The sequence below is a fragment of the Homalodisca vitripennis genome, chromosome 3, assembly GCF_021130785.1.
Source record: "Homalodisca vitripennis isolate AUS2020 chromosome 3, UT_GWSS_2.1, whole genome shotgun sequence".
Taxonomy (NCBI): Eukaryota; Metazoa; Arthropoda; class Insecta; order Hemiptera; family Cicadellidae; genus Homalodisca; species Homalodisca vitripennis.
The window spans coordinates 38,919,812-38,937,584 of record NC_060209.1 but is presented as its reverse complement, the minus strand read 5'-3'; the positions used below and the strand labels follow the sequence as shown (position 1 = coordinate 38,937,584).

At 31.3% G+C, this 17,773-nt stretch overlaps 1 protein-coding gene across 1 annotated transcript in view; it reads right to left on the bottom strand.

The window, feature by feature from the left end:
• Positions 1 to 2,135: 2,135 nt before the first annotated feature.
• LOC124358150 (polycomb protein Sfmbt-like) overlaps positions 2,136 to 17,773 on the bottom strand; it is a 28,127-nt gene continuing 12,489 nt past the window's right edge. The window contains 3 exon segments of the mRNA XM_046810442.1: positions 2,136 to 9,593; positions 12,996 to 13,172; positions 15,237 to 15,418. Of these exon segments, the coding sequence (XP_046666398.1) occupies positions 9,426 to 9,593; positions 12,996 to 13,172; positions 15,237 to 15,418 (527 nt within the window). The 3' untranslated portion in view covers positions 2,136 to 9,425.

Here is a 17,773-nt window from a genome sequence, read left to right as displayed (position 1 = left end):
CACGGTACAGTTTACGTATGTGCTGACAGTGGAGTAGCTATGTGTGCAGCACCCTGTTTGACTGACTGTCATGGTCTTAAAACTACTGAAACAGTACTGTCGTAAATAATAATTTCCGTGTATAATATTTTATATCTATAAAAAACATCAGGGGTGCGTAAAAAAGGGGAAGAAGGAAATTAGAGCACATCTGAAAACTGGCAGTTAAAATGGTTAAAAATTTCTAGGATAACAGCTAGGTGAACATCAAATTTTCCCCCCACTATCTGAAAATATATTCAATATTTTATTTAAATTATATTGAATAAAGTATTCATATTGTTGGTTTTTAATATGTTTTTGTTTAAATTTTAAAGCAATGAAGTTTATTGCTCAAACGCAATTGTTGATTACTCAGCCGGTGCTTGTATGTCCACCACAGATTTCACTGCATGTTTGTTCATTTTCTCAAATATTACTCATGTGCTGTCTCATTTATATTTTAAGAGAACTGCTCAGACTGTCCCTCAAAATAAACCACTGTCTAGTCTGAAACTAAAAAAAACTGCAGAATCCGAATCCAGTCCGTCTAGCTGCACTGAGCCATTAGAAAGAATCAGATCTTATTCTGATTCATTATTAGAATAGTTTTCACTGTCCTCTGTTACCGTTGAAAACCAAGCTGCTGATTCGTTTTCAAAATAAGTCATTGAAGACAATCCTTTACATCTTCTAAGTTTTCAACTATCTACCTATAAGAGGCATACTATAGTATTGATAATTTATTATATCCTGTATGCGTTATTCTGAACTCCAAACATGTATTAAAAAAAAAAAAAACAAATTAAGCTTAAAACTCGACAAATATAGTTTTTTTTTTAATAAGGCTCCCCTCTATTCTATAAAAACAATCTAGATATCTGGGTAAATGAGATCCTTAGAAACGATGTTAGTAACATATTAGTAATAGTATATACCGATATATATTTATTACTAATATTACTAAGATGTCCATTATGTTAGGAAAATTTTATTATCAAAGTGGATATCACTGATTTTTGTATTTTTATCGATGACCATCAATTTAATTAGTGACTATTAATGAGTTCTTTTAAGTTGTTTAAAAGTACGCTCATTAAAAAAATAAAATAAATTATTGAACGAGTTAACAACAAACTACCCATTGTTACAATATGAAAAACTTAAAAAATAATTCACAAAAGGCTATCAGATTAGGGATTCATAAAATTTATTCTTTATAGTAGAATGTAATAAATAAAATTCTTTCAAACTAAACTATATTTCGTTATTAAAAATAATTCCTTAGGAAAGAATTCATTTTATAAAATTAAGTATGTTAAATAGAAAAAAAAAAGAAACATAAAACATACTACCCTTTAAAAATATTTTTTTTACAGGCACGTTTCGGCTGTAATGCCATGACCACAGTACTTCAATATTGGTTCTTATGATTGATTCTCAATGTAGTGATTGAAATAAATAATAATTAAATTAAAACATTTGAATATGTGTGTTAATTTTGTATAAATAAACTAAACTATCAATCTCTTGTGGCAAAGTTTTTAAAAATTTGATATAACATTTGGCACATTGTAATTAGAATTAGTATTTTGCACATTTTACATGACAAGAATGTATTTGAACATATATTTACTTATTCTGGAGGTAATATTGATCCACTGCAGTTCTAACGCAGTTTTCCAAATGCACACCAAGAAATTTATGTAGTTAAGAACGTTTTACTATTAACTATTTTGTCTGCTTTCTACCATACAATTTCACAACCAGATCTCTGTATTTATAGAGAGATGGAGCAATATAAAAGCATGTATTAAAGTCTGAACAGAACTACAAAATTCCATGTTCCCACCCAATGAATAAACGGTTAATATATAGGAAATGTGAGTTCTTAGGACAGTGTTGCACCAACGTTTAAATATTTTTCTCTGAACATCAGAATTTCTTTCTCACAACAATTTCGACCATGGACAGAGATCTACTTGTAAAAAGCATCGCAGTATTTATAGTTTAAAAATCATTAAATCTATGAATATACGTTGTTTGTTTATTACTAAATGACTTCCAATTAAATAAATGGAGCTGACACATAATGATATATAGAAGAAAGCTTCAGCTGTAATAATGTTTCATTTATTTCTATATATATATATATATATTTCAGCATAAAATTAACCTATGGTATGACTAAAAACAGTTATAAATGTATCATATTTTAAATTGTGTCATGTGTCCTTAAGCTTCGAATAACTGTTCTTTTTACTCATAAATATAAAGTAAATTATTCATTTCACAAAACACTCATTTTAAAATCAATTGATTGAACAGATGATATAAATTAACAATTTTTAAAGACAACTCAATTTCAAGTCTTTCTCTGGTGAGGATAAAACTTAAGTTAACAACAATAACTACCTTACAGATAAAATACATGATATTAAGGCAATGTCCTATAACTGTATATTATGTACATATAGACAACAGGGATGTTGGGCTCAAGGCAGAGTCGGGGCAGTGGCTCGGGTTTGTTAAGTGACTTTCTCAGGTACGTACCGTTTTGAGTATTATATGACAGTCAAGTACAAAAATCATAACAAATACACACATAAATCCTTTTAGACATAAATATCGGCATACAAGTCAAACAATCCAACATATATAAATACAACACAACAAAATACATAGAATGAGTACCAGCTTATGCCTACATCGTCTATTTAATATTGAAAACATTCAATGCGGCTTGAGAAACAATTTTAAGGATAATTATTCGAAATTAGAGGACAATTGTCAAGGAAATAAAGCACTTCAGTAATAGGATGTCATGCATTATTTGAATGTAATTTAAAATTAATTAGAGTACAGTGTGTTTAATCCTCTCCCGCACAAACGGCTAGAGGCAGCCAACTACGCTTGACACCCGAACAGATTGTTCTGTAATGCGTAGTTGGCTTTATTGTAATTTCCATGCATTGTGTATCACATATTTTTAGCTATTTTCACACTCGTTAGATACAACATAACTTGAAATATCTATATACATCATTACTATTTTTTTACATTAAATGTGGGTTTGGTTCAATTCTCCATTAGATATTACAATTTCTTAATAATTGCATACAATATTTGTACTCATTAAATTATTAATTTTTGTAAATATAATAAATTTCTGCTATCCAAACTCTATTTATAAGCTTTAGTTCTATGCAAAAAAAACAATTATTTTAGACAAACACATACTGAAATATAAACAAAAATAAGAGCCTATATGACAATTTCCATAGAACATGCCATATATAGGGTCTGCCAGGACCAACCAGTCCACTGCAATTCCTACGTGAGAGTTTAAAAAAATTACTTAATAGCTTGAATTAATGTCACATTGTTAATTGTAAATTGAGCTATAGACATTAAAATAATTTATATCAAAATATTAACTCTGTTGCTGTCATATTACATTGTAGTTACAAAGCTAAAACGGACCACACATGTAGACCTCAATTTTTACGTTAAGATCAACCTTAGTTAATGCATACATTGAGATCAGTGCCCTTTGAACAACTTGACTATTCAAAACCCAGACTAATATGGTAGCCAGGAGGTCCCAATATTGGGGTGCCATTAATTTTTTTTCATCTAGTGTAACTGCTGAATCTCAACACTAATTTGGTGAGGTTTTCTCTGGGAAATGCCATATACTAGCTTTGCATTATACTCTTTCCATCACTGTAATTTCATTTTATTGGGTTTATTTTATTCGACGTTACACGTTAATATGCCTTACATTTCAGTGTTAGATCATTTTAATATGTCACATTTACTTGAGTCTTATTTCGCCTCATTCTAGAGATGAACTATCTAATAATACACAATCGGGAAACAATAAAAAGTGACTAGGAAGACAAATATACAACAGTAAATTAAATCAAAGAAAAAGATTTCATTCCTGTTACCTATTAAAATACAATACAACTAGTACAAGTGTTCAAATTTTGTATATTAACAGTAAAGCCAATAATAGGGAACAGAAAGCGTTAACAATTATGGGAAAAGAAAGATTATTTTGTTTTAACAGTAAAAATATACAATAATTTTATTATTTTGAAAAAATGTCTTATTCTCTAATATTTAAACATTTTGAAATGTTGTCCATATAAGCCATTTCATTATAAGATACAGTACTTATATTTGAATACAAAAATTTCTAAACATATTATTGGATGTGCTTTGAGCCTCCAGCTGAATAATCCAAGAGTACCCTATTCTAGGCAGTTTCAAAAACCGAATTAAAAGATGTTCTAGTTCTCAAATTAATGACAGAGAGAAGGGATTTTATATTCAGAGGGAAAACCTCTAGATTTCATTATATATGTAAAAACGTACAGTGATTTGAAAATAGCTGGAACAAAAATTACTTGTTTTTCCACAATAGAAGAAAACAAAACTGTTTGTCAAATCCAATTAAGGTATCTTATGATGAAATATATCTAAAATGTGCTTAGTGTTTAAATTATAGAAAATGAGAATGTTTTTCATCAAAATTAAGTAATGTTTGTTTATATTGTCACTTATAAGTGTATTTTATGATTTAAGTGTCTTGCTAGTTACTTTACGACTCATTTGTTCCTGCCGTGAGTACGGACTAATGCATATTACAATTTCGGTGTTATTGTGGTATAAGTAGATTTTTAAGTCTTAAAAGCTATTATTCTGCAAATGGAAATAGTATCTCTGAGGGGAGGGGGGATGCTTGTAGAATTCCGAAGAGCAAAACTTGGCCGTTACGTTAATTTTTTGTCTGAATCGACTGAAATCGAGTCGGTTTGGCCCCAATGGAAGAAGTATGGAGAGTCCTGATAAACTGTAAACTCACAAAGTCCTATGTCTTGGAGAGCCTCATTATCTTGGACACAAACTGTCGTATCGGTAAGAGTTCACTTGAAGGAGAATTTCACTTTCCCCAAGTGCGGCTTGAGTTCGGGAGGAAAAGCTTCAGCTACTTTGGCCCAACCATTTATAATGACATCCCTGACACCGTAACGACTTATGCTGTTAGCATGTTTAAAAATAAAACAAAAAATTATACATCAGCAACCAAGATGTTACTATTATAACTGCATATTAAGTAGTGATCTTTTTTATTAGTTTGTAGGTTGTGGAACTTTTATATGTTTTACTTACATAGTTTTTACTTCTATATTTGACGTCTTAAAATGTTTAAGTCACAGCGTTTTAACTGTTTTTTTAATCTTTGTTATAGTTTGTATGTTATTGTTATTTAGTTGTTAATTAGTTATTAGGCATATACCATTTGACACAAGTTAATCTGAAAAACAGTTATGTACGGAAAAACGCTTAATAAAGGCATTTTTATTTATTTATTATTATGGCCATGATTCGATAATAAATGCCTCATAGATATTCAAATATTCTGGATTAATATACTGAATGTGCCGATAGCTCACTTAGTGACACCCGCTACTGCTGTTCGGTTCAATTGGACTGCATGCCAGTTCTAGGGTTAATTGTTTACAAAAAGAGTAAACAAGGATAATGAGCCTGTTAAAATGAAACACCTTGTACATGTGGATAGAGGTCTAGTAAATCTCTTACCTGGTACAAAGGGCATATTTTAACTTTTTTAAAGCACAATGTTTGTTCTTAACAAGTTAACATATTCATATCTATCCTTTAGAATTGGCGATACTCTGTGTCAGAGATGTCCAAAAATATGGCAATTCCTCTGATATATTTTATATTAATTTGAGTGAATGATAACTGTGCCCTAATGATCCCAACTGTATTCTCATTCATAAAATTTATCTTCAAAAATTTATCATTTCTCAGTTTAAAGATGTAACTAAATTATCGATAAATCTATCCTCCCCCTGGAATATTTTTTGTTTTTCTGGTCCCTGCAAGTTGACTGGAATTATTCCTAATGACTTGAAATTAAAAAGTATGTTTATTAAAGACGAAGTTAAGACTAAGAGTTGTCTTTTCCATTGAATATCATTTACTTGTAAAACAAATATCTCTCCATAGTGTGCAAATAGCTAAACAAATTTATTTTCATGAAGAATCAAGATTTCTAAAATTATCACAGGTAGTGAAAAAATGAAACTAGTTTATAATGACTATTTTATATTTTACAAATAAATATGTAGCCTATAAGAAAATAAAACAGAATTTTCAAATTAAATGAAAAATTATAATATAAAGGAAACAAAATCGAAGTGAACAATGTTTAGATGTATTGTAACATATAACACATAAACCAACATAGGATTGCGCAGATCTCAAGAATTGCTGTCATCCTCACTACACGGAAAAAGCTGTTAAACACACCAGCATACAGTACAAGATGGCATTTAGTTGCAGTTACAACCAGTTTTAGATTGATAATATTAGACCACGAACAATAGAGCAAATTTTGTAACATTCTAAAATATCATTTTATCACCAATTTAATGAACTAAATAGTTTGTGATGGAGGACATAAACTTTGAATGCAACATTTGCCTTCAAAAGTGTGAGGAATAATTTTTACTGAGCGGGATTTGCTGTAATATGCGTGGGAAATGATATATAGGTAAAAGCATAAGCATAATTAGTGTCTTCAGCTGAAAAAAACTACTTTGCACCTCACGTAACATACGTCATTACCACCTTTACATGATTAAAAACAATTTTTGACATTACTGCCACACCTGGCCAACTACTTCAATGTCATAAAGAAGCTATCGCCACTTTCATTGATGATCTTTAGATTTAGACACCAAAAGGCTGGTCTAGAAACTTCGTGACCAAAAAAGAAAAGAGAAGGCCCGGGTATTGAGGTCTAAAGACTGAATAATCATGTAAGATAAAAAATTTTTTTAAGAGAGCACTGAACAATACAGAATTATGAGACACTGATACCTACGACGGAAATGGCCTTACATTGAGAACTCCACAATCTCTCAGGCGAAGATTAAGAAATGCTGTAGATTTTTTTCAAGACATAACTAAAGAAGGATCCTGTTAACACTTTCACTGCCAACAATGTCATTTGACATCGCGCATGGACTTCTTTAGACTGTCGACGTCTTTTAATGGCATTGACTTTTACAGTAATAAAAATGCATTCACTATTTCCATGTTTTTATTTCTTACCCTAGTGATTATGATCTATGAAATGTTGTTGGCAGTCACCTGAATATCGGAAAAAAGTGGTTTGTTTACGAACTCGTCGTCGCGGCCGTTTGTTATCGTTCTGCTAATTCGTCTGCTAACCTTTAACAAAAATTAAGTCTTATAGTTACTTAACAAATTATATTTATTTAAAAAATCATTAAAACAGGAGGCAGTGTAACAAAGTTGTCAAAATTAGGAGGCGGCAGTGAAAGTGATAAGTAGCTAGCAACAGGTACATAGAAGAGAAGATGCTAGTATAGGAGTAACCTTATCAGCATTTAATGAGTAAAATAAAAATTTTAAATGTCAAAATGGCCATGCCTGGAATAGACGAGTGAATGTTAGTTACGTGTAGTGCAATGGACAGTCACGATTGATCACTGTCATTCAGATAAAGATTTACGTAAGACAATTTTAGTGCAGTCAAGGAAACTAAAATCCAGATTACATTAATCAAATGTTTTGTATTGAATAATTTTCTCTTTCAAACCACTTTCCTCTTATGAAATAAATGTATTCTTCCACAAAAATAAAAATCAGTTAAAACCGTTCTGATAATTAACGCAATGTATTAATTACAATAAACATAAACCATTTATGTACTTAACAAAAGTATTTGAAATTAAAATTTTAATTACATAGCAATTCCCAATTTATTGCTTGATATTTCAATTGCGAGATTCACGTTTTATAGGGCCACTTCAACTGTTTCTAACTTCTTATGGCTTGTGCTATAAGGAACATTTTAAATTTTATTTGAAGTACAATATAAATCATTTAGAAAAACAAAACAAACCATCGTGTGTACTTTCTTTTCATGAAACAAAACACTTGTGTGAAATTATCATTTTCTTAGAAATAAGAATTAATTGTACTGTGTATAAAAAATCAAAATGGATACATAGAGTTTAGCCTATTTGAATCTACAAGAAGCAAAATATAACAAATAAATAAAATTGTTAAAAATACTGAAATGGAATTACTAATACTATGTAAAAAAATAAATATACAGCAGGACTATTAACATTATCAATATACAAAATACATGACAAGGCATACAACCCACTTAACAAATATTATGCTAAAAATAACTAGAATCATACAAACTTTCCTGCAGGCTTTCAGATGATTAATGTTCCTCTGCATGTACATTTTATCCCCTTAAAATATTAATTATAATGTAAAACTAAATCTCATTACCTGCACAAAGAAAAATAAATCCCATACTTCTCAACTTGTCTAGAACCAGAGGAGACATCTGAGAAATGTTCTATGAAAAATTCACATCATAAAATGGACCTATACAATTCATTAAAATGTAAAACTTTTCTTTAATTGAGTTTACAGTTACTTGTAATTGAAAACTTCCGGTATGGACTGATTAAAATAATATCTTTACAAGAACTAGAACACAGAAATTTTATACAATTCGTTATTAGAATTTCAATAACAATATGTACTTACAGTTTTAATTAGTTACGAATAACAAAACATTTCATGTTATTATAACAAATACATGCTTTTGCTCTGAGTGTGTGTATTGCAGTGATTATTAAATTTGGTTTAAAAATGTATTGAAAAATGTAGCTTTGTAACAGAAAGTGTGCTTTTACTTGTGAATATAAGTATCCAAATGATAAAAATAATTTATCCTACAACAAAAATTTGTTATTTAAAACTTATTTATTTGAGTAACACATTTACTGGATGTCTCTGCAAAAATTGCGCAGTATTTATTGTAAGTAATATTGTTCCTACAAATGTCCTCTTAGATTCAGTTTTGAGATATTTGTTCAGTTTAATATTAAACGATATAAAAATGTTACGTCACTTAATATGTGTTAATAACGAATGCAACGAACAGATCAAAGGAACTATTAAGAAACTAATTCTAACTATTTATGATAATTAAAAACTGTTGAAATAAAATTAAATAAAACTAAAATGAGGTGTCCGAACAAACAAAACAGTTCCACACAGCATATACACTGTGCAATAATAATGATGTGATAATCATTTAAAGCTTTTAAGATTGGTCAAGAGTTCAAAATTTTTAAACTTACTTAATTTTTTGAAGAGAATTAAATGAAACAATACTAAAATGGAATGAAGAAACCACTAATGACACTCATCCACGTGGAATTGTCGAGCAGAGGAACAAAACACCAATAAGGCTTTCATAACGTATAACACAAGATAATTTTGCTCCGGGTTGCTCAAACACAGCAAGTTTACAAATGTTTTTTGAATCCAGCTTTCATCCGTTCCTGAGCAGGGTTCACTTTGATTTTTAATTGCGTGATAAGATTTTCAATCTTCAGAGAAGGTCCCACCTTCATTCCAGTGAGATCCATAATCTCGTCTTTGGTCAGACTCAGAAGCTTGGCACCTGTCACATTCTGAAATCACACCAATAACTATCATTTCAGTATAATTATTTTAATCTTAATAGTAACACTACTGTCCGGTTGGCTTCTTCTATATTTTTAACTGTTACTTTTCTTATTTTTTCCTTAAATGCCAAATAGTCAGTTTTTATTTTACATTAGAAGTGGCAATCAATGGCATCTATATAATTAAACTCAATATTGGTTGATTATAGACCTTTTATAATTGGCAATCAACAAATAATTGTGTATTAGCCAAGCATTCCCTATTTAATTTGTTATAGTACGAAAATAAATCAACAAAAATAATTGAGAATTTATAGTTTTATCAATCTTTATTCATAGTAAATTACGCTATGTATACTACTTACTGAGTATTAGTTATAATATATATTTTAAACATAAAACACTCAAAGAAATCATATATAAATAGAGGACATACATACTTATACAACAATACAAATGACAAGATAAACAAAAATTAGTAATCGTCTGTTTGTTTGGTGCCGTGATCTTGATGTCCACCCGTCCATACGCACAGTAGACGCATGTCGTTGCATTAACATTCGCATAGGAAGTACAAACTGCAGCCAATATTATTTATAAGACCACAATATTTTAGCCATTGTATGTTTGTTGAGCAACTTTCATCCGCACATAGGTACAGCTGACTCATGGTTAATGTACGAATATAAGTACAGAATATAAGAACTCCAATAAATTATTTACAGCCCCGGAATAATTTGTTGATCTGGTTATCTTTATAAATTTTCACACAAGAACAACAAAAACATGTTTTGGCAATAATAAGTAATTTGCTTACTGCAATCAGCTGATATCCATCAACAGACACACACTCCAATGTACTAATATAAACATAAAATATATAAATTTCAATTAAAATTTGACAAAATCAAAATATTTCATTTATTTTGATTATTAAACCTCCCATCTATCCGTCTATCACTACTAAAGCTCATACAACAAAGATCTCATCTCAAATACTTAATCACGATCACTTTATGACTTATCACCAGTATTGATCGACCCTCTCAACAAACAGACGATGCTATACTATTTCGATAAAATAACCCTCCCATTTATCCGTTTACCACTACTAGATGACAATAAAGTTCATACAACAAAGAACTCATCTCAAGTACTTTATCAAGTTCCCTTCGTGGCCACTATTGATTGACCATCTCAACCAACAGACGATGCTATATTATTTTGATAATCAAACCCTCCCATTTTTTCATCCGTTTACCACTACTAGATGACAATAAAGTTCATACAACAAAGAACTCATCTCAAGTACTTTATCAAGTTCCCTTCGTGGCCACTATTGATCGACCATCTCAACCAACAGACGATGCTATATTATTTTGATAATCAAACCTCCCATTTATCCGTTTACCACTATTAGATGATGATAAAGCTCATACAACAATGAACTCAGCTCAAGTACTTAATCAAGTTCCCTTCATGAATTATCGTCCGTATTGATCGACCATCTCAACAAACAGATGATGCTATACTATTTTGATAATAAAACCCCCCATTTATGTGTTTACCACTACTAGATGATGATAAAGCTCATACAACAATGAACTAATCTCAAGTACTTAATCAAGTTCCCTTCACGAATTATCGTCCGTATTGATCGACCATCTCAACAAACAGATGATGCTATACTATTTTGATAATAAAACCCCCCATTTATGTGTTTACCACTACTAGATGATGATAAAGCTCATACAACAATGAACTAATCTCAAGTACTTAATCAAGTTCCCTTCACGAATTATCGTCCGTATTGATCGACCATCTCAACAAACAGATGATGCTATACTATTTTGATAATAAAACCCCCCATTTATGTGTTTACCACTATTAGATGATGATAAAGCTCATACAACAATGAACTCATCTCAAGTACTTAATCAAGTTCCCTTCATGAATTATCGTCCGTATTGATCGACCATCTCAACAAACAGATGATGCTATACTATTTTGATAATAAAACCCCCATTTATGTGTTTACCACTACTAGATGATGATAAAGCTCATACAACAATGAACTCAGCTCAAGTACTTAATCAAGTTCCCTTCATGAATTATCGTCTGTATTGATCGACCATCTCAACAAACAGATGATGCTATACTATTTAAAATGATTATTGTTAACTAGTTTGGGTACACTATATTGCCGAACTGTTGGGGATTTTCCAGATTGCTTAGACTACTTCCTAGATTTCTAATATGGAATCATCTTTCTGACAGTCTGTGCTGCTTAGCCAACATAGTACATGCATTACACAACACACAAGAGGAATGTGTCAGTCGATCTCAATCAATATTCTGAGTGGTTTGAGATTGTTTGCAACAGCTATTAGTGCTAGCGAACAATCTCCACCGTGATTTACATTTGAAATTATTTATTTATATAGGAAAACTACCTTATTTACATTAAGTGGAATTACTATATACATTAAAGGTAAGTAAACAATTGTCCTTTACATTTGCATGCCAATAAGTTTGCTCGGAATTGATTTAAAACCACATAGTGTCTCTCTACGGTAGAATTCAATCACATTAACCCATCAAGATGGTTTGACAGACCCTATTCTTCACCCAAAAATATCACCAGTAGCAGTTTGACTGATATGATCCATCCCATGGCCATTCCGTCATGGAGTGAAACCTGCCGGCATTTTGGCGAGTGATTTCAGACTAGACTATATGAAATATATTGTTTATTAGTTGGCCAAACTTTTACAGCTGTTTGCTGAGGAAAGTGAGTGTGACAGAAACAGATGTTAATTACAAAATTTAGCGCCTGACCATGGCTCAGTTCATTTGTTCCCATAACACCTGTTCTACGTACATTTTGTTATAATTATATTGTTGTGTACTTGTGGTTTTGTTATTAATAATGTTATTATGTAATATATGATGATAAATCATATTCAGTAGCTTTTAGAATCAAAGTTGTAACTGTAAGTGTCTAGTAGAAGATTGTATTTGGGTAATACAAAACTGAAAATGTGCAGGCATAAATAAAGGCAGCTTTAAAATGTAATTATTTTGAGTGTTTTTCTCAATTATTTCTTAACATTTTAGTAAAATAATTATGTTGATGGAATTAGGAGTTTTGTAAAAAAATAGGGCACGTTTCAGAATAAAGTACCACAGGTGGGTCCGATTTACATTATAAAAGTCCCACGCTGAAGGGTTAAAGAAGCCGATTTGGGCCTCTTGTACAGGAGATGGTTAAAAGCTTGGTAGAACAAAATCTTAGCTGGTAAAGAATAACAATATATTCCAACTCTCTCCAAGTTTCCAGGATCCTCTTGTTTGTTCCCCTTTGTTCAATCGCCAAAAAATATTAATTGTGATGCATGTAGCCTGTACCTTGCTGACAAAACTATCAGTGTAAGCACCGCAGTCGTTTACTCGCAGAAACTCCGCCACCTCCGGAACAGACCACAGGTGAGGTACGAGCTCCCTAGTGTCACAGCTCTGATCAATCAGTCTCGGGATCACATGGCTGGGGCTAGGACTGTGGTTGCTCCACCCGTTCATCTCCTGCTGGACAATATACAAATATTGCACTAAAGGGAATATATGGAATGGAAATGGATTCAGCACTGAATCGTACTACAAATCTGCATTTGATACAAATTATATATTGTAAAACAATGTTGTTTCTAGAGAGAGATAGCTATTACATTTGCTCTTCACAGCAATGGTTGAAAACAAAATTGGTATATATTTTTATTTTTTTTCAACAGTTGACTAACAGTTTATAATTTTGGGAAAATACATGAACTTATCATAAATATTTTTATTCTGATTATGATACAAAATTATATAATTACTTAATCCTTAAAAACCAACATTAAGAATGATTTCTTAAGTAAGTAATTGTGAGTATGTACTTTCCTCACAATTTTTTAGGTGTCCACAGTACACAAAACTAATCTTGTTACAATTTGATTTAGTAACATGCTTTGTTTATCAAGAATTAAAATGTTTTGTTGACATTGAACCATGGTGATAGTAATGAGCATTGTAAATAAATAAATATAAGTTAATACAAAATTAATGAAGTAAGTAAAATTACTTACTTAATTTAAATTACTAACCAATTAAATTAACTTTCATGAAGGATAATAAAAATGTAAAGTACTAGATGAAGTTTAAAATACAGTCCAAGTAGGGAACTTAAGATCACAAAACATATGAACATAGCTCAATTAACCCATTGGTGTCTTACCCGGAAAAGTTCTATGATGACTAGAACTGTCCCAAATTCTGCATCATAGAACCATATTGTGAAGAGTATTGCGAATTTGTAATCTCCTTTTATAACTGTATAATACTAATGTACTGAAATTTAAAAATAAGAATTGTACTATCAATTTATAAATTTAGAAGAAAGCCACACTATGTGCCACATAACAGGCTTCGTTGAGGTTGCATGCAAAATTTCAAGCCTTTAGCTCATTTCATTCTTGAGAAATCCTGTGAAAGGAAGGATAGACAGAAACAATGATACAGAAAAGAAAATTTTACCTTTTTTGGCAGACAAAAGATAAATTGTGTCAGTCTACTGATAGGCTTCTAAGACACTCCACCATTGGACATGCACCATCATAGAACTCAATCTTGTTTATGTAAACATTTTTTATAAAACTTTAAAGTTTACATATGAATTCTTTCTCAAGATATAACACACATGATACTATCATATTTTTATTTATTAAATTATGTTTTATAGCGGTGTTCAAATAATAGTTTCTGGTGAGCTAGGGAGGGTTTTTTAGCTCAAGAGTGTTCTCAGCTTCTTTACAAATTTATTGAACCGTAATTGAATTTAGTGATTTGTTTTCTATATATAAATGAAACTTCATGCAGTTCGTTTTTGAGATATTGTGCAGAGAGACTACGCAGAAATGAAATTTTTCCATCACTTTGATTGAGAGGCTTCGATAATGGTCAGCGAATTTTATATATAACACAACTATACAGTAAGTTCTGATACGTTTTCTTCTCATTAGTTGGATATTTTAACGGTATAATGCAAGTGACAGACTGATACTCTACCATGTGTTAGGGGAATCTGCAAATATTTTAAAACATGAATTGAATTAATACAAATATCGATTTATTGTTTGATCCAATATGAAACTATTATCGATGCCATTTTAGTTTGACCAAAACATATTTGGCCGCAAGACTAGTATCAAATGCGAAATCCATCAAAGAGTGTAAATTACAACCAACACATCTCTAGTAGCTCTAATAAGCAAAATCAAGATCATCGCTTCAGTACAAACAATACTTCTGTTCTTTTGTATCTGACGACCCTATTAAATATATCTCATGGCTAGGAGATATTTTCAATTATCACACTGTCGTACTATTTCAAGATTAAGATAAAATCAATTAGTTTTAAAGGAGAAAGTGTAAAGGTCATTATTTAAAACAATTTATTATTATGAATTATTTTAAACACTTATTATACTATGGTCTAACAAATTATGTGAAAAAAGACTTTCCTAGGTACTGTATTAAGGAGATTCTATATTCCTGACACAGTTGAGATTCTTGGATCGTTAGAATGGTGACAAATGTTAGTGCTGTACTGACCTGTGTGGTGGGTGGGAGAGGAGTGCAGTCAGGCACTGGCCCTGGCATAGAGGGAGCAGCAGGAGTGCACTGTTGTGGCGGGGGTGGGCAGGGGGGCAGCAACTCCAGCAGCACAGGAGGCTGGTGAGCTGTCTCTGGCTGGCTAGCAACTAGCTCGTCTACCAGAGACATGTTCTCGTCACCTATAGTGGTCAATAGTTTACAGTTAACACACAAATAAATAACATCATCACACTATCAACAATACTATCTCAAACAACATAGTAGGAGTACGCCACACCACATGTCGTCTAACAGGCTACGCTGAGGTTGCATGCAAACTTTCAAGTCCATAGCTCATCTCATCCTTGAGATGTACTGCGACAAACAGACAGAAAAAATGTTACTTCCTTCCAGCCGACAAGAGAATATTGTGACAGCCTACTGAGTGACACGGATCAATGACACAATGCCAAATTCTATGGATGGACATGCACCATCATATAACTCATTTTTGACTATGTACAAATAAACTTTCATGTTTCATGCAACAATTAAAATTTACAATTGAAATCTATCTCAAGATAGATAATAGTCACATGTTGAAATGTCATATGATTGTATTCAGTTTGCATACAAATGTATTTATTCTGCAAGTTTCTCATTGCCACCATGTTAAACTGCCAATGCTCTGTTTAAGACCTGGAGGGGCATACTATGTTGACATACTCAATGTTTCTTATGTATAAATGAAAATTTATGCACAATTTCGAGTTTATAGCTCAGTTCATTCTAAAGACATTATGCGGACAGAGACAGAAATAAAATTTTCTAGCTGTTTGAGTCGCTAACGTTCAGCCAATTATTCTCATTTTCGATCTGTCCTACACTCTACTTCCAACGTTTTATCTTCAACACAATTTCATAGAAGCAAATTTAATCGTTATGATAATAAACAACGCAAACTGGTCTCACTACGGGATGAGACGAAGACAATCTGTGCAGAACATTTTGGAAACTGATGGCTGATTAGAATAAGCTCATTCTATCCAAAACAGGTTTCATGAAGTTAAGTGATCTTTGGATTCATCTGTTTTTATTTCAAATTTGTTTAATGTTTAGGTGAAATTTCATTTGATTTTTGTTTATAGGTTAATCTAAGTTTATAGTTTGTCTTTACATGAATACAAACAATGACTGTGAAAATGCGGTGAAATTGATATGGATCGAGGACTAGTGTGAACGTGAGGTACTAGGTTCCTGAATTTTCTTTAGATCTTGATGAAATTATTTGAGAATAGTTTGGGAATAGAAGTTCACAGCCTTTAAGGGCAAATTAAGATTACTTGCTGTGTTGAAAACCTTTTTTACAACACAATTCAACTTTGCACAATAAAGCATGAAGCGTTAATAGAATATAAAACACGGTACTTGTAATAAAACAGGGAATATAAAATATTTACATAAAAAGAACTGATTTATAAAAGGGTAAGGGTATATATATATATCAAGATTTCAGTGTGTACGAGCACTTGTGGTCTTGTGGTTCAAATGCGTTATATTTTCGGAGCCATAGATGAGTTTTCCTATTTTTATAACAGAATATATACATGCGTAGGTATAAAAAGCCTACTTTGATCACAAAGCGTCAATTTCCAGCCAAACAGGTGGAGTGTAAAATCTCACTTCTGACTGAGCCTTACAATTCAACAGACCAAGTTTGGTGCTGTAACTCTCCATTGTATGTTAAACCAAACATAATGTGCGCACAATGCTACATGGACAAACAGACAGACACAGACAAGAATGTTTTGCTCGCATCAATTTGTTCAGCCAGCAATATATCTGTTTATTTAACTTAGTGGCTTAAAATTAGTATTATATGATGTGAGTTTTGTATGACTCAACTCTCTTAGTTTGACATAAAAAGTATTAATAATAGAATTAAATTGGCTTTGCTACAAAATAAAATGCAAGCTACTAACAAGACCAACATTGTAATGTTGCCATTCCACTTATATGCCTGACAAAATTAAATATAGCAATGGTCTCAGTACTAATTTATTTCTAAATGGTTTGCGATTATTCCAGTTTTGTTAATGTGGGTTAATTAATAATGATTATCTAAGTCAAATTACGATACTTGTACTAAAACTAGGTAGTTCCGATAGAAAACCTGATGGTTGATCAAATCTTTTTTTACAAAATTTATAGAATTTTGGCCTAATTTAACAGTAAAAAAGAAATGATTTAATACACAACTTGATTTAGCTCAATTAAAATATACTTGCTTTTACTCTATAATTTTATAGTAGGGTGAACATTTAAAAATGCACACTCATGCTACATAACATTTAAACATCAACAAAAAAAATATGTAAGAGATAGAGCCAGTTAACAATTTGTAAAACACGGACTGTAACAATTATATACCATTTCTATGACTGCACACAACAAAAACTCACAAAGTTAAGAAAAGATCCATTATTTTGTTAATCTACATTAGAACGAACAATGGCAGTTTTAGCTTAAAATTTACTAACATTCTATGAACAAAT